General features: G+C 44.1%; 1 protein-coding gene across 1 annotated transcript; it reads right to left on the reverse strand.

Annotated features, from left to right (window-relative positions):
• Window positions 1–796: 796 nt before the first annotated feature.
• On the reverse strand, window positions 797–10,174 carry LOC130360993 (nuclear cap-binding protein subunit 2-like). The gene is made up of 5 exons (XM_056563550.1): window positions 10,119–10,174; window positions 9,766–10,045; window positions 8,274–8,455; window positions 3,354–3,492; window positions 797–1,084 (listed from the first exon to the last, which is right to left on the reverse strand). The coding sequence occupies exons 1-5, from the start codon at window positions 10,172–10,174 to the stop codon at window positions 1,013–1,015; spliced, it is 729 nt and encodes a 242-aa protein (XP_056419525.1). The 3' UTR covers window positions 797–1,012.
• Window positions 10,175–18,325: the final 8,151 nt, after the last annotated feature.

The following is an 18,325-nucleotide window of genomic DNA, read 5'->3' on the forward strand; positions in this document are numbered from 1 at the left end:
TATACGCTAAGCTCCTTGCTAAAAGTCTGTCCCTAAATCTTGAATCCCTAATCCACCCGCACGAAGTCGGTTTAGTACCTCACAGAGAAGTGCGAGGATAACACCTTGCGTGCTTTTGCATCCATTGCTTACACTCCTTCTAGAGGCCAACATTTGATGTTGCTCCCGTTAGATGCTAAAAAAGGTCTTCGACTGGGTGGTTTGGGAATTCATGTTTTGCAACTCAGGAACATCTTGGGATCAGCCCCTTGATGAAACATAGGATCATAGCTCTATATTCCAACCCCTGAACTCTTAGGATATTTTTATCACCTAGCTAACATGAGTGCTCTCTGTTTTCTCCCACTTTCCTGACTACAACAGAAAATCAAGTAAATAATAACACCAGCTGACCTACACCAGTGATAGAGGTTACTTAAAACATAACTTTTAATTATTTCTCATTAAAAAGGTATATATAGTACAAAATGTGCCGTTCCGTGCATGTACTCAATAGTTTTTAAACCAAGATAATACTGCTAAAAAGGAAATCAGTGTTTCTCCATCAACTATATCCAAGTAAGGAGTGCTATAATGTTATAGAAGCACATCCATCCACATGAGGACTGCTATATCAAGGCACATCCAACCTGATGTGACTAACCATCTGGTGGTCACTCAGCAAACAATTACTCCCTCAGTCATCCAATGGTGGCAACTGAATCACTAATTGCATTTGGCTTCCTGGGCCTTCCCAAATAGTCACATAGAAAAACATAAAATATTTAACTATGAAATAAAGTATAATACGAAGTAAAATTGTTGAGCAGCTTTATACAGTTAATTAAAAAAAAATGTGAGTAGTAATATACGACAAGAAAAACAAATGTATGAATAGATAGCACCCTACGCATCTGTATTGTCCTTCACATAACAAAGGTCAACTTTAAACATACACCGTCTCATAGAAATAGCTGGTAAAGATCCAAAACACCAAAATGATTTTGTTTGTGCTGGAAAGATTTTCATGTCTTCAGAATGTCTGTACGATTTTACCATAACCACCTCTTCCGGCATCATAATCTTGGCGATATTCATCTCTGACCTTAAAGAAAAAGAAATTATATTTATGTTTGCACTAATGTAAATTATTCCTTTTTTTAGAAATGTATTTTATCAAAACAGGGATGTGGAATTCCTATCGCCCGACACCCGGGACTAGCAGTTTTGGGCGCCGGGCAGGTGAATTTGTCCGGCCCTTAGTCCGGCTTCGGGCAAGCAGGGCCGGACCTGACAAGTGCGGCGGCAATCTGCAGTCTGTATGGAGCGGGCTGCCGACTCCTGCCTGCTCCATACTCTGCAGCCTGTGTCCTCCGAAGCAGAGCAGGGGAGATGAGAAGCTGTGTACAGTATTTGTCTTCTCTCCCCTGCTCTGCAGACGTGCGGGGGGAGATGAGGGGGCGTGGCTTCTTTCTCCCCGTGCAGACCTGCGCCCTCTGCCTTCACTCCCCCCAGCTGTAGCTTCGGAGAGCTGAGGGGAGGAGCTGTCGCACGTCTGCACGGGGAGATGCTTGCGGCGCTCACAGGGGAGTATGGAGCGGGCTCGGGATTCCTGCCCACTCCATACTCTGCTGCTGTTCTCAGTAGCCGTGGGCCACCGCTAATAGCCAGCATGCAGCGATCGCCGCGGCTGGCTATTAACCCTTTAGCTCGCCGCTGTCAAAGCTGACAGCGGCGTCTAAAGGGACATGTGAATGCTCCCTGGTGGGCTAGTGGGGTGGATCGCGCAGCAGGCCTAATCAGTTCCCTCACCTGTGCACTCCCTACTTATACCTCACTTCCCCTGCACTCCCTCGCCGGATCTTGTTGCCATTGTGCCAGTGAAAGCGTTTCCTTGTATGTTCCTAGCCTGTGTTCCAGACCTCCTGTCGTTGCCCCTGACTACGATCCTTGCTGCCTGCCCTGACTTTCTGCTACGTCCGACCTTGCTCTTGTCTACTCCCTTGTACCGCGCTTATCTCAGCAGTCAGAGAGGTTGAGCCGTTGCCGGTGGATACGACCTGGTTGCTACCGCCGCTGCAAGACCATCCCGCTTTGCGGCGGGCTCTGGTGAATACCAGTAGCAACTTAGAACCGGTCCACCGACACGGTCCACGCCAATCCCTCTCTGGCACAGAGGATCCACCTCCAGCCAGCCGAATCGTGACAATAACCCTTTCAACTTACCATCTACAGGGCCACAGGAGGGCTTTTTTATGCAGGACAAATTGTAGTTTGTAGTGATTCATTTTAACACAATTTTATTTTGGTTTCGCCATAGGATTTAGTTTGTGGGATAAAACAACAAAAGAAAAAACCAATACATACGTTTTTACTCTTTTCGATAAAAAAATTACACCTTCTCTTTATTCTGTAGGTCCATACAATTACAAGAATACCCAATATATATAGGTTCTGATTTTTTTTTAAACTTTTTGTAAGAAAAGGAGTATGCTTAAAATTGTCCTCTGACCCCTATATACACTTATTTTTTCCATATACGGGGAAGAGTGAAGGCTCATTTTGTGCCATATTCTGCAGTTTTTATCGGTACCATTTTTGTTTTAATGAGACTTTTTGTTAGAATTTATTTTCATGGTATCGGAAGTGACCAAAATCAGGTATTTTATGATGCTTATGCACTCCACCATGCAGTTTCATGAACATTTTAAATTAAATTAACTTAACTCTTAACACTTCTGCACGTGGTGATACCACGTTTATTTTTGTTTACATTAATTTATTTGAAAATAAAGTTATGTAGAAGTAATAATTATAATATTTTAACACACTTTGCTAGTCCCCCTAGAAGTCTTGTATGAGTAATCAATAGATTCCTCATACAGATCAGTGCAGCACATGATCCATGACATCTGGGCTCTAATGATGAAACCTGCCCTAGGGAGGCAATAGTCAGCCAAGGAAGGCTAGGTAAGCCCTCTGGCTGTTGCGGCAACAGATCCACCAAGGACGCTGTTAACATTGCTTTACACGCTGCTGTCAACTTTGATAGTGGCATCTAAAGGGTTAATAGTTACTCGGCAGTAGTTACCACTGTCTTCTCCACTCCTCATAAGCCTTGATTGAGTATATGGAGCAATCAATCAAGGCCAACAAGGCAGACAGAAGCCAATGGGGACCACTGAATGACTCTTGGGCCAAGCAGCATGAAAGTGATCAAGGGTTCTCTAAAAAAAAAAAAATAATATAATATAATATAAATATAAATATATATATATATATATATATATATATATATATATATATATTTTTTTTTTTTTTTTTATAATAATAATAATAATAATAATAATAATAATAAAAAATAGTAATCTTACCTGGCCGCCTGATTTCCCACGTCCATATTGTCGGCCTTCTTTAAATCCTGCATCCCAGTCTGTTCTGATGATTCTATCATCTAACCGAGTTCCATTAATAAATCTCATAGCTTGCTCAGTGTCTGCTCTGGTGTAGTATCTGAGGACAATGTTAAGGCTTTTAAATGTTTACAGCAATGGTCACAGTTTTATGCATCTCTCAAATGTTACTCCCAGACCTGATTTACAGATGAAGTGTGAAAATACTCAACAGCATGCTGGGCAGTACAAGGTCACCCCATAGTGTACAGCCAGTATACCACGAGTCCCATTAAGAATTATTTTACAGCATGGGACGCAGCAACTACTTTTGCATGCCACACATCCACATGACTAGTTCACCATAATTGGAAAGCAACGTGGGAGAGTTTCAGAACTGACGTTCTTCATTATGAAAGATGGGCAGGAGAATATGTGAGCATGGTAAGAAACATTTTTGTATGACGTAAAACTTGTTGCTGGCAGTTATATGGGGTAAAACCTGGTTCCCTTTAAGAGGCTGTTATCAATAACTGCTGTGTAACTAATTGAACATGTGGGAACTTTCTAAAATTTGCTTAGCATGTTAGCTGCTGGCTGAATCAGTAAGGCCTAAAAAGAAAAAAAATAATCAGTCTGAAGTTACTCAGGTCTACTACTGTCACCATTATGATTTAAAGTGATGCTGGGCGGTATGACCAAAAATGCATATCACGGTATTATTGTAAGTTATGGCGGTTTGGCGGTTCCACGGTATTTAACGGTATTCTCCCCCTCCCCCCCCCCCCCCCCCCCGGGGAACTAATCATGTGTGACCCACAGGCACTGCTCTGCTACTCTAACCCCCCCCCCCCCCCCCAATGAATTATCAGCCGCAGCGCTGCACTGTCCCCCACAACTAATCATATGTAACCCGTGGGCGCTGCTTCCCCTGTCCTCCTGTGAGCCGCCGGCGCTTTAAATGAATGAGTTGGAAATGATTAACTCCTTAACAACGAAGGATGTATATTTACGTCCTTCGCCGGCTCCTGCGATATGCCGTGGGGTCACGCAGTGACTGGCCGGCTCCTTACATGACAGTGCACTCAGCCCATCACCGGCTGAGACGGGACATCGCTGCGGCCGGTGATACAGTGACGGCTCTGTGACATTCCCGTCCCCAGGAAGCAGTATGAAGATTGCAGCAGAGAACAGCGAGGCCGATACTGGAGCAACGGGGGAACGTAGGAAGGGGAGTCAAAGATTATTTTGTTTATTTTTGCAGCCTGGGCACAGGAATATGTAAAATTAAATCAGTACAGATGTCCTTTATTAACTCCTTGGGGACGGAGCCCATTATAACCCTAAGGATGAGAGCATTTTTTTGCACATCTGACCACTGTCACTTTAAGCATTAATAACTGAGATGCTTTTACCTTTCATTCTGATTTCGAGACAGTTTTTTCGGGACATATTTTACTTCATGTTAGTGGTAAAATTTTGTCGATACTTGCATCATTTCTTGGTGAAAAATTCCAAAGTTTGATTAAAAAATTGAAAATGTTGCATTTTTCTAACTTTGAAACTCTCTGCTTACAAGGAAAATGAATATTCCAAATAAATTATATACTGATTCACATATACAATATGTCTACTTTATGTTTGCATCATAAAGTTGACATGTTTTTACTGTTGGAAGACACCAGAGGGCTTCAAAGTATAGCAGCAATTTTCCAATTTTTCACAACATTTTCAAAATCGGAATTTTTCAGGGACCAGTTCAGTTTTGAAGTGGATTTGAAGGGTCTTCATATTAGAAATACCCCACAAATGACCCCATTATAAAAACTGCACCCCTCAAAGTATCCAAAATGACATTCATAAAGTTTGTTAACCCTTTAGGTGTTTCACAGGAATAGCAGCAAAGTGAAGGCGAAAATTCAAAATCTTCATTTTTTACACTTGCATGTTCTTGTAGACCCAGTTTTTGAATTTTTTACAAGGGGCAATAAGAGAAAAAGCCCCCCCAAAATTTGTAACCCAATTTCTCTCGAGTAAGGAAATACCTCATATGTGTATGTCAACTGTTTGGCGGGCGCAGTAGAGGGCTCAGAAGGGAAGGAGCAACAATGGGATTTTGGAGAGTGAATTTTGCGGAAATGGTTTTTGGGGGGCATGTCGCATTTAGGAAGCCCCTATGGTGCCAGAACAGCAATAAAAAAAAAAACCACATGGCATACCATTTTGGAAACTACACCCCTCAAGGCACGTAACAAGGGGTCCAGTGAGCCTTAACACCTCACAGGTGTTTGACGACTTTTCTTAAAAGTCGGATGTGTAAAAGTCGGATTACAAAGGGTAATGGGAGAAAAATCCCCCCAAATTTTGTAGTGCAGTTTCTCCCGAGTACAGAAATACCCCATATGGGGCCCTAAACTGTTGCCTTGAAATACAACAGGGCTCTGAAGTGAGAGAGCACCATGCGAATTTGAGGCCTAAATAAAAGGAATTTGCAATAGGGGCGGACCCGGTTACCTACAGTAAAACCCTACAGCAGTGTTTCCCAAACAGGGTGCCTCCAACTGTTGCAAGACTCCCAGCCTGCCAGGACAGTCTATGGCTGTCCGGCAATACTGGGAGTTGTGGTTTTGCAACAGCTGGAGGCTCCGTTTAGGAAACACTGCCGTATGAGAAGTTTTTCATTTTTATTGGGGGGGGGGGGGGGGGATGTGTAAGGGGGTGTATATGTAGTGTTTTACTTTTTATTATTTGGTAGTGTAGTGTTTTTAGGGTACATTCACACAGGCGCAGGTTCACAGTAAGTTTTCCACTGGGAGTTTGAGCTGCGGCGGAAAATTTGCCGGAACTCAAACTTGTAGAAGGAAACCCCTTCTACAGGGGGCGCCCCAAACCTTCAGCTGTGGCAAAATGACAACTCCCAGAATGCACTGACAGACCGTACATGCTGGGAGTTGTAGTTTTACAACAGCCGCAGGCACACTGGTGGGGAACCACTGAGTTAGAAAACAGACTCTAGCTCAGTGATCCCAACCAATGTGCCTCCAGCTTTTGCAAAACTACAACTCCCAGCATGGACGGTCTGTCAGTGCATTCTGAGAGTTGTAGTTTTGCAACAGCTGGAGGCACATTGGTTGGAATCATTGAGTTAGGAAACAGACTCTAGCTCAGTGTTTCCCAATCAGTGTGCCTACAGCTGTTGCACAACTACAATTTCCAGCACGGCCAGACAGTCAGGGATGCTAGGAGTGTAGTTCTGCAATATCTGGCCCTTCAGATGTTGCAGAACTACAACTCCCAGCATGCCTGGACAGTCTGGGCATGCTAAGAGTTGTAGTTATGCAACAACCGGGAAGAACAGTTTGGAGACCGCTAAGTAGTAGTCTCCAAACTGTAGCCCTCCAGATGTTGCAAAACTAGAACTCCAAGCATGCTCAGACTGTCTAGGCATGCTGGGAGTAGTAGTTTTGCAACATATGTAGGGCCAGATATTGCAGAACTACATGCCCAGCATCCCTGACTGTCTGGCCATGCTGGGAGTTGTAGTTCTGCAACATCTGGTGGGCTACAGTTTGGAGACCACCGTATAGTGGTCTCCAAACTGTCCCACTTCAGATGTTGCAAAACTACAACTCCTAGCATGCCCAGACAGTGAGTGCATGCCTAAAGTTGTAGTTTTGCAACATCTGGAGGACCACAGTTTAGAGACCACTACACAGTGGTCTCCAAACTGTGACCCTACAGATGTTGCAAAACTACAACTCCCAGCATGGCCAGACAGCCTTTTGGCTGTGTGGGCAAGCTGGGAGTTGTAGTTTTGCAGCTTTTAGAAGGCCACAGAGAACATCTCTTACCGCGATCTTTGCTGCAGCCTTCTCCGCCGCACTTTCCGGCCGCTCCTCCTGCGTCGATGCCGCCGCTGGTCCAGGATGCCGCCTCCATCGGTCCGGGTAAGCAGGCCATTTCCCCCCCCCCCCCCCGCTCTGCCCCGACTTCTGATTGGTGGGCAGAGCAGGGGAAATGAACTCTAACCACCCCCCACCCCCCTCCTGCCATTGGTGGTCAGCCTGACCGACCTCGCTCCTATCCTTTAGGATGGTCGTAGCTGTATCTGACAGCTCCGATCATTCTTATTTGGCCTGGTTCGTGGGCAAATCGCTGATCTGTATTGACCAACGATTTGCCGCGATCGCTGACATGGGGGGGGGGGGGGTCCTCAGGATGCCCCCTAGGCATTGCCACGGGATGCCTGCTGATAGATATCAGCAGTCATCCCGGCCTGATCACCGCCCGGGAGCGGAAGTGCGGAGGGCGTATGGATACGCCCTCCATCCTTAAGTGACGGGACGTGAGGCGTATGCTTACGCCCTTCGTCCCCAAGGAGTTAAAGCGGTATTCTGGGCAAAAACATCTTATCCCCTATCTAAAGGATAGGGGATAAGATGTCTGACGTCTATGTGAGGGGGCGTTGTGGCTGTTATGCCACCTCCCAAAGAAATGAATGGCGGATTCCGAAACTGTAGACGTGGCTACGCATAGAATGTGGGCTGCTGCAGGGAGATCATGGGGGGGGTTCCAGTGGCGGCAGCCCCCCCGATCAGACATCTTATCCCTTATCCTTTTGATAGGGGATAAGATATACCCCTTTAATCATCTCCAGCGACGCGGCACGCAACTCGTTCATTTAAAGCGAAGGGGGGGGGGGGTCACATATGATTAGTTGGGGACAGCGCTGCAGCTGTTAATTCATTCATTCAAAAGGAGGGGGGGGGGGGGGTTACAAGTTGCCCGACCGGTATTGTGGTATAGGAAAAATTCATATCGTACAGAATTAAAAAAAAAACAAAAAAAAAAACGGTGTTTGGTATGAACCGGTATATCGCCCAGCACTAATTTAAAGGATACTCTACAAAGCAGAAGCCGCACGCCGTCTTCTTCACCTTATCCAGACCCATGATTATTTTCTTCACGTCTCCACTTTTGCTGAATAATTCATAGATCTGCTCTTCCGTGGTGTAAAATGACAGGTTTCCTACATATAATGTGCAGCTTTGCTTCAGGAGCTTCTCTTGATCATCTCTGTCACCCTTAAGAGGAAGGGAAAAAAACAGAAGTAAACTTCATGGGTGAGGAATTGGAGTGATCAGGCTCTTTGTGCCATCATGCACTATGAATAACACTGCCAGCCCTCCCCTGCTCTGAAGCCATTAAGAACCCAACACCTATAAAGGATGTTCTACTGTCTTCTGAGACAGCAAATCAGTCTCCACCAGCAGGCAGTGCACCAAGGAGGTAAACACCTACATGCCCAGGTCTCAAAAGAGACCTTGCATTGTCTAAGGCACTACCAGAGTATACATGGGCCAACACGAATATTGGGTGAACCATGCAAGGAGATGAGAATTTTAAGCGATCAGATAAAGCACACTGGATCATTCACCATACAGTGCAAATGTTTTGCAGGTGTGGAAGACATAGGGTGGGTATTAATGGCCGCTACACCTTAAAGGGTACATGTCACGATCTTAGGCAATCTCGCGACACAAAACTGACGCAATTAGAGGGCGAATATTCTGGAAAAAGATCCTCTGATCGCTACAAGATTGCCCTAGAGCTTTAAGCATATCCTGCTTCAGGAGATCGTGACAGGTAGCTTTAAAAGCTATAATATTCCAATTTGTAAAAACTTTCCACACATCGTCCAAGCGTGTCAAAAGTTTAGATTGCAGTGGTTCTCAGTTCTGAGATTAAAATAGCAGGCTCAAGTGCATGCCAGGACTCCCCGGCCGGCCTATCAAACTCTTTCACTTTCTAGACCAGCGTTTCCCAACCAGGGTGTCTCCAAGTGTTGCAAACTACAACTCCCAGCATGCCCAGACAGCCAACAGCTATCTGGGCATGCTAGGAGTGGTAGTTTTAGAATACCTGAAGGCACCCTGGTTGGGAAACACTGAATGACAGCTAAGGATCAGATCCAGCTGGGTGGAAGGGTGCCTGCTCTAGTGATCAGTAGGGGTCCCCATAATTGGACCCCACCTGATACTACTCACATGTCCCGCAGATAGAGACGTGTTGTTGGTGGAAACCCCTTGTAGGCTGCCACAACTAGATATTGCAGTACATCCCAACCAGGGTGCACCCAGCTGTTTCGGCATGTTGGGAGTTGTACTTTTGCAACAGCTGGAGGCACACTGGTTGGGAAACACAGTTATAGGCTCAATAACACAGCCATCATGGGACCGAGCCGTGTGAGGGCCTATGTATAACATTACAGAGAGGACTCAGTACATCAGGTCTTATACAAGCTGTGGGGAGTTAGCTGGGTTGGCATGGTAACTTCCTGTGATATATGGTATTCAGGAGCAGACACATTGCACGGACACCGCTCTGGGATTACCTTAAAGCGCTGGTCCCGGTACCGGCTCAGCTCCACGTACGAGTCACTCTTCAATGCACTCAGCATCTCCGCAGCCTCCGACACACACCCGAAACCGTAACAAACCACTGCAGCCGCCAAGTGTGACTCTGAGTTTAACGACACTGACGAACCAATCCGAAAAGACGCCGTAAAGAAGCGTTTCCGGGTTGAAAGCGGAAGCAGCCTCTGCCATCTTTGATGTGGGCGAACAGCTGACCGTGTGTGTACGGGGACAAGGGTAAGTGCGGAGCTCAGGTCGCTGTACACCCGCCGCCGGTGTATCTAGCTGTATTTTACCGATGTGCCCGCCGGTGTAACCAGCTGTATCTTACAGGTCCGCCCGCCGGTGTAACCAGCTGTATCCTACAGGTCCTCCCGCCGGCGACATGGTGCTCCGGAGGCTTCTGTTCTCTCTCCTCAACAACCCGCAGCTGATCGAGAAACTCTCCGAGTCCCGGCCCATCCGCAGAGCCGCGCAGATCACCGCCTTCGCCATCACCAAGGCGCAACTGACCGGCAAGGACGCTGCACAGCGCATGCTCCGCTCGGACACGGTTCAGCAGCTGAAGCGCGAGGTGTCCGGTGGTTCCCGGGATCTGGGGGAGGTGGGAAGGAAGGTGGGGAGGATCAAAGAAACGTTTATGAAAGAGCTTAACCTCTTGGGCACTAAGGGCGTACAGGTACGCCCCTTCTCCCTGTTACTTAAAGGAGTAGTCCAGTGGTGAACAACCTATCCTAAGGATAGGGGATAAGTTTGAGATTGCGGGGGTCCGACCGCTGGGGCCCCCTGCGATCTCTCTGTACGGGGCCCCGGCTCTCCGGCCAGATAGCGGGTGTCGACCTCCGCACGAAGCGGCGGCCGACACGCCCCCTCAATACAACTCTATGGCAGAGCCGAAGCGCTGCCTTCGGCGATCTCCGGCTCTGCCGTAGAGATGTATTGAGGGGGCGTGTCAGCCGCCGCTTCGTGCGGAGGTCGACACCCGCTATCTGGCCGGAGAGCCGGGGCCCCGTACAGAGAGATCGCAGGGGGCCCCAGCGGTCGGACCCCTGCGATCTCAAACATCCCCTATCCTTAGGATAGGGGATAAGTTTTTCACCACTGGACTACCCCTTTAAGGACCAAGGGCATACCTGTATCTATCAGCAGGCACCCCGTGCAAATGCTGGGAGTTGAAGTTTTGAAACAGCTCTCTCTCTTTCCCCCCCCCCATGTGAATGTACAGGGTACATTCACATGGGCAGGTTTACAGTAAGTTTTCAGCTACAAGTTTGAGCTGCTGCAAATTTTTCGGCTCAGCGCAAACTCCTAGCGGGAAACTTACTGTAACCTGCCAGTACAAATGTACCCTAAAAACACTACACTAACACATAATAAAGTGTAAAACACTACATATACACTACATATACTTACTGTAACTGTACTGGGGTTACCCTAAATGCTCAGAAGAGAAGGAGCGCCATTGGGATTTTGGAGAGAAAATTTGTCTGGAATTGGAGGCCGTGTGTTTACAAAGCCCCCATAGTGCCAGAACAATGGACCCCCCCCACACATGTGACCCCATTTTGGAAACTACACCCCTCATGTAATAAGGGGTACAGTGAGCATTTACGCCCCACAGGTGTCTGACAGATTTTTTGGAACAGTGGTCTGTGAAAATGTAAAATGTAATTTTTCATTTGCACAGCCCACTGTTCCAAAGATCTTTCAAACGCCACTGGGGTGTAAATACTCACTGCACCCCTTATTAAATTCTGTGAGGGGTGCAGTTTCCAAAATGGGGTCACATGTGGGGGGGTTCCACTGTTCTGGCACCACGGGGGGCTTTGTAAACGCACATGGCCCCTGACTTCCATTCCAAACAAATTCTCTCTCTAAAAGCTCAATGGCGCTCCTCCTCTTCTGAGCATTGTAGTGCGCCAGCAGAGCACTTGATGTCCACATATGGGGTATTTCCATACTCAGAAGAAATGGGGTTACAAATTTTGGGGTAATTTTCTTCTATTACCCCTTGTAAAAATGTAACATTTGGGGAAAAACCAGCATTTTAGTGAGATTTTTTTTTTTTCATTTATACATACAACTTTAACAAAAAGTCGTCAAACACCTGTGAGGAATTAGGGCTCACTGTACCCCTTGTTATGTTTTTTTTGCTGTTCTGGCACCATAGGGGCTTCCTAAATGAGACATGCCCCCCAAAAACCATTTCAGAAAAACGTACTCTCCAAAATCCCCTTGTCGCTCCTTCGCTTCTGAGCCCTCTACTGCGCCCGCCGAACACTTTACATAGACATATGAGGTATGTGCTTACTCGAGAGAAACTGGGCTACAAATATAAGTATACATTTTCTCCTTTTACCCCTTGTAAAAATTCAAAAATTGGGTCTACAAGAACATGCGAGTGTAAAAAATGAAGATTGTGAATTTTCTCCTTCACTTTGCTGCTATTCTGGTGAAACACCTAAAGGGTTAAAACGCTGACTGAATGTCATTTTGAATACTTTGAGGGGGTGCAGTTTTTATAATGGGGTCATTTGTGGGGTATTTCTAATATGAAGACCCTTCAAATCCACTTCAAACCTGAACTGGTCCCTGAAAAATAGTGAGTTTGAAAATTTTGTGAAAAACTGGAAAATTGCTGCTGAACTTTAAAGCCCTCTGGTGTCTTCCAAAAGTAAAAACTCATCGATTTTATGATGCAAACATAAAGTAGACATATTGTTTATGTGAATCAAATTTTTTTTTATTTGGAATATCCATTTTCCTTACAAGCAGAGAGCTTCAAAGTTAGAAAAATGCAAAATTTTCAAATTTTTCAAATTATGGGATTTTTCACCATGAAAGGATGCAATTTACCACACAATTTTACCACTATGTTAAAGTAGATTATGTCACGAAAAAACTATTTTGGAATCAGAATGATAACTAAAAGCATTCCAGAGTTATTAATGTTTAAAGTGACAGTGGTCAGATGTGCAAAAAACGCTCTGGTCCCAAGGTGTAAAATGGCCTGGTCCTTAACCCCTTAACGACGCAGGATGTATATTTACGTCCTGCGCCGGCTCCCGCGATATGAAGCGGGATCGCGCCGCTATCCCGCATCATATCGCGTCGGTCCTGGCGCTAATCAACGGCCGGGACCCGCAGCTAATACCACACATCGCCGATCGCGGCGATGTGCGGTATTAACCCTTTAGAAGCGGCGGTCAAAGCTGAAAAAATCACTTCTAAAGTGAAACTGAAAGTGACCCGGCTGCTCAGTCGGGCTGTTCGGGACCGCCGCGGTGAAATCGCGGCGTCCCGAACAGCTGATCAGACATCGGGAGGGCCCTTACCTGCCTCCCCGGTGTCCGATCGGCGAATGACTGCTCCGTGCCTAAGATCCAGGCAGGAGCAGTCAAGCGCCGATAACACTGATCACAGGCATGTTAATACACGCCTGTGATCAGGAAGAGAGATCAGTGTGTGCAGTGTTATAGGTCCCTATGGGACCTATAACACTGCAAAAAAAATTTTAAAAAAAGTGTTAATAATGGTCATTTAACCCCTTCCCTAAGAAAAGTTTGAATCACCCCCCTTTTCCCATAAAAAAAATAAGTGTAAAAAAAATAAACATGTGGTATCGCCGCGTGCGTAAATGTCCGAACTATAAAAATATATCATTAATTAAGCCGTACGGTCAATGGCGTACGCGCAAAAAAATTCCAAAGTCCAAAAAAGCGTATTTTGGTCACTTTTTATACCATTAAAAAATGAATAAAAAGTGATCAAAAAGTCCGATCAAAACAAAAATCATACCGATAAAAACTTCAGATCACGGCGCAAAAAATGAGTCCTCATACCGCCCTGTACGTGGAAAAATAAAAGTTATAGGGGTCAGAAGATGACATTTTTAAACGTATACATTTTCCTGCATGTAGTTATGACTTTTTCCAGAAGTGCGACAAAATCAAACCTATATAAGTAGGGTATCATTTTAACCTTATGGACCTACAGAATAATAAGGTGCAATTTTTACCGAAATATGCACTGCGTAGAAATGGAAGCCCCCAAAAGTTACAAAATGGTGTTTTTTCTTCGATTTTGTCGCACAATTTTTTTTTCCGTTTGGCCGTGCATTTTTGGGTAAAATGACTAATGTCACTGCAAAGTAGAATTGGCGACGCAAAAAATAAGCCATAATATGGATTTTTAGGTGGAAAATTGAAAGGGTTATGATTTTTAAAAGGTAAGGAGGAAAAAACGAAAGTGCAAAAACTGAAAAACCCTGAGTCCTTAAGGGGTTAAAGGGGTACTCCGGTGAAAACCTTTTTTCTTTTAAATCAACTGGTGGCAGAAAGATAAACATATTTGTAAATTACTTCTATTAAAAAATCTTAATCCTTCCAGTACTTATTAGCTGCTGAATGCTACAGAGGAAATTCCTTTCTTTTTGGAACACATATCACGAGCACAGTGCTCTCTGCGGACATCTGTCCATTTTAGCAACCATGCATAGCAGATGTATGCTAAGGGCAGCATGGTGGCTCAGTGGTTAGCACTGCTGCCTTGCAGTGCTGGGGACTTGGGTTCAAATCCCTCTAAGGACAACAATAAATAAAGCATTATTATTATTATAATAACGTCAGCAGAGAGAACTGTGCTTGTGATGTCATCAGAGAACATTCCAAAAAGAAAAAAATTTCCTCTGCAGTATTCAGCAGCTAATAATTACAGGAAGGATTAAGATTTAATAGAAGTAATTTACAAATTTGTTTAACTTTCTGTCACCTGTTGATTTAAAAGAAAAAAGGTTTTCACCGGAGTACCCCTTTAAATATAGGCTAAACCATAGATCCCGAAGTCCGTGCACAGAATTTATCAAGAGCCGTGCACCTTTTGATAAAGGCGCACAATAGACCAGCCTAACCCTCTGTAGTTTGTTCTATATTGATGCGGGACATAGACTGCTTTGATAAATATCCCCCATTGTGTCTGCACAAATAAGTATCCTTAAAGCTGGGCATGTAGATCAGCTTCATTGTTCTTAAAAAAAAGAAAACTTTTTTTTTATACAGTAATGTTTGTGTGAATGTTGTATTGATGTGTAGATTAGGTTTTCCTTTTCCTGTTTTTGAAACAGAATCGAGATATCGTAGTCATAAGTTTAACATGATACATATTGTATCGCCAAATTCTTGGCAATTCACACCCCTAATGGGTAGAAATTAACCCCTTAACGACGCAGGACATAAATGTACGTCCTGGTGATGTGGTACTTAACGCACCAGGACGTACATTTACGTCCTGAGCATAACCGGCATCATGCGCGGAAGGTCCCGGCTGTGGATCGCAGCCAGGGACCCGCCGGTAATGACGGGCACCCACGATCCCGCGGATGTCCGCAATTAACCCCTCAGATGCCGTGATCAATACCGATCACAGCATCTGCAGGATCGCGGTCACTTAACAGGATGATCGGATCGCCCGCAGCGCTGCCGCGGCGATCCGATCATCCTGCACGGCAGACAGAGGTCCCCTCACCTGCCTCCACTGTCTTCCGCTCTGATCTGCCTTCCCGCAGAGCAGAAGATGACCGATAACCCTGATCAGTGCTATGTCCTATACATAGCACTGAACAGGATTAGCAATCAAATGGTTGCTATAGTCCCCTATGGGGACTATAAGAGTGTAAAAATAAAAAAAAAAAATGGGAAAACCCCCCTCCCCCAATAAAAACGTAAATTGTCCCATTTTACCCCCAAAAAGTGTAAAAAAATTTTATATACATATTTGGTATCGCTGCGTGCGTAAATATCCGAACTATTTAAATGTAAATGATCCCGTACGGTGAACGGCGTGAACGTTAAAAAAGCAGCAATTATTTTTTTTTTTAAATAACATTTTATTCCCCCAAAAAAATTTATAAAAAATGTAATAAAAGTTTTGTATAAGCAAATATGGTATTAATAAATAGTACAGATCATGGCGCACAAAATGAGCCCTCATACCACCGATTATACGGAAAAATGAAAGTTATAGGTCTTCAAAATAGGGGGAGTTTAAACGTACTAATTTGGTTAAAAAGTTTGATTTTTTTTTTAAGCGCAACAGTAATAGAAAAGTATATTATCATGGGTATCATTTTAATCGTATTGACCCAGAGAATAAAAAACATGTCATTTTTACCATCAATTGTACGGCGTGAAAACAAAACCTTCCAAAAATTGGCAAAATTGCGGTTTTCTTTTTAATTTCCCCACACAAATAGTATTTTTTTGGTTGCGCCATACATTTTATGGTAAAATGAGTGATGTCATTACAAAGGACAACTGGTCACGCAAAAAACAAGCCCTCATACTAGTCTGTGGATGAAAATATAAAAGTTATGATTTTTTGAAGGGGAGGAGGAAAAAACGAAAACGTAAAAATAGTCCTTAACCCCTTAACGACGCAGGACGTATATTTACGTCCTGCGCCGGCTCCCGCGATATCGCGGCGATGTGCGGTATTAACCCTTTAGAAGCGGCGGTCAAAGCTGACCGCCGCTTCTAAAGTGAAAGTGACCCGGCTGCTCAGTCGGGCTGTTCGGGACCGCCGCAGTGAAATCGCGGCGTCCCGAACAGCTGATCGGACACCGGGAGGGCTCTTACCTGCCTCCCCGGTGTCCGATCGACGAATGACTGCTCAGTGACTGAGATCCAGGCAGGAGCAGTCAAGCGCCGATAATGCTGATCACAGGCGTGTTAATGCACGCCAGTGATCAGCATTAGAGATCAGTGTGTGCAGTGTTATAGGTCCCTATGGGACCTATAACACTGCAAAAAAAATGTAAAAAAAAGTGTTAATAAAGGTCATTTAACCCCTTCCCTAATAAAAGTTTGAATCACCCCCCTTTTCCCATAAAAAAAATAAATCAGTGTAAAAAAAATAAATAAACATATGTGGTATCGCCGCGTGCGTAAATGTCCGAACTATAAAAATATATTAATTAAGCCGTACGGTCAATGGCGTACGCGCAAAAAAATTCCAAAGTCCGAAAAAGCGTATTTTGGTCACTTTTTATATCATTAAAAAATGAATAAAAAGTGATCAAAAAGTCCGATCAAAACAAAAATCATACCGATAAAAACTTCAGATCACGGCGCAAAAAATGAGTCCTCATACCACCCCATACGTGGAAAAATAAAAAAGTTATAGGGGTCGGAAGATGACATTTTTAAACGTATAAATTTTCCTGCATGTAGTTATGATTTTTTCCAGAAGTGCGACAAAATCAAACCTATATAAGTAGGGTATCATTTTAACCGTATGGACCTACAGAATAAAGATAAGGTGTAATTTTTACCGAAATATGCACTGCGTAGAAACGAAAGCCCCCAAAAGTTACAAAATGGCGTTTTTTTTTCGATTTTGTCGCACAATGATTTTTTTTTCCGTTTCGCCGTGCATTTTTGGGTAAAATGACTAATGTCATTGCAAAGTAGAATTGGCGACGCAAAAAATAAGCCATAATATGGATTTTTAGGTGGAAAATTGAAAGGGTTATGATTTTTAAAAGGTAAGCAGGAAAAAACGAAAGTGCAAAAACGGAAAAACCCTGAGTCCTTAAGGGGTTAAGGTCCAAATGGGCTGAGTCCTTAAGGGGTTAATGTGGACACAAAATTATACGCTAAGCTCCTTGCTAAAAGTCTGTCCCCACATCTTGAATCCCTAATCCACCCGCACGAAGTCTGTTTAGTACCTCACAGAGAAGTGCGAGGATAACACCTTGCTTGCTTTTGCATCCATTGCTTACACTCCTTCTAGAGGCCAACATTTGATGTTGCTCCCGTTAGATGCTAAAAAAGGTCTTCGACTGGGTGGTTTGGGAATTAATGTTTTGCGACTCAGGAACATCTTGGGATCAGCCCCTTGATGAAACATAGGATCATAGCTCTATATTTCAACCCCTGAACTCATAGGATATTTTTATCACCTAGCTAACATGAGTGCTCTCTGTTTTCTCCCACTTTCCTGACTACAACAGAAAATCGTTGAGAAGGGTAAAGTGTCCAAAAAAATTAATTATTATTTTTATAAAAAAAAAAAAAAATATATATATATATATATATATATATATATATATATATATATATATATATATATATATATATATATATAATTTGTTTTTTAAATAAAAATATATTTCTTTAACTTTTTTTTTTTTTTCAAAGCTATGCCCATTCTGTCAGATTTAAAGTAAATAAAGCTCTACTTGCCTTCCGCGCTCCCCTGGTTTCCTGCTTCAGTCCTAATTGCATTTGGCTTCCTGGGCCCAATATGTCAGTCACATTGCCCCTGGCTGAAGCAGGACACTGCTGAGCTGCACTGTTATTTATTGGATCGCAGCAGGATACCTGGGGCACCAACAAAATGGGCAAAGAAAGAAGAAGAAGAAACAACAAGAATCCTTCTAATTTCCTGCAAATTGTTAATGTTTTTTCTCTACTTACTCCCAACCTAAATTGTGACTGCAAGGGTCATAGGGAGGGTGGTGCCAATGTGATTGAAAACCAA

This window comes from Hyla sarda, chromosome 3 (genome assembly GCF_029499605.1).
Source record: "Hyla sarda isolate aHylSar1 chromosome 3, aHylSar1.hap1, whole genome shotgun sequence".
NCBI classification, from domain to species: domain Eukaryota; kingdom Metazoa; phylum Chordata; class Amphibia; order Anura; family Hylidae; genus Hyla; species Hyla sarda.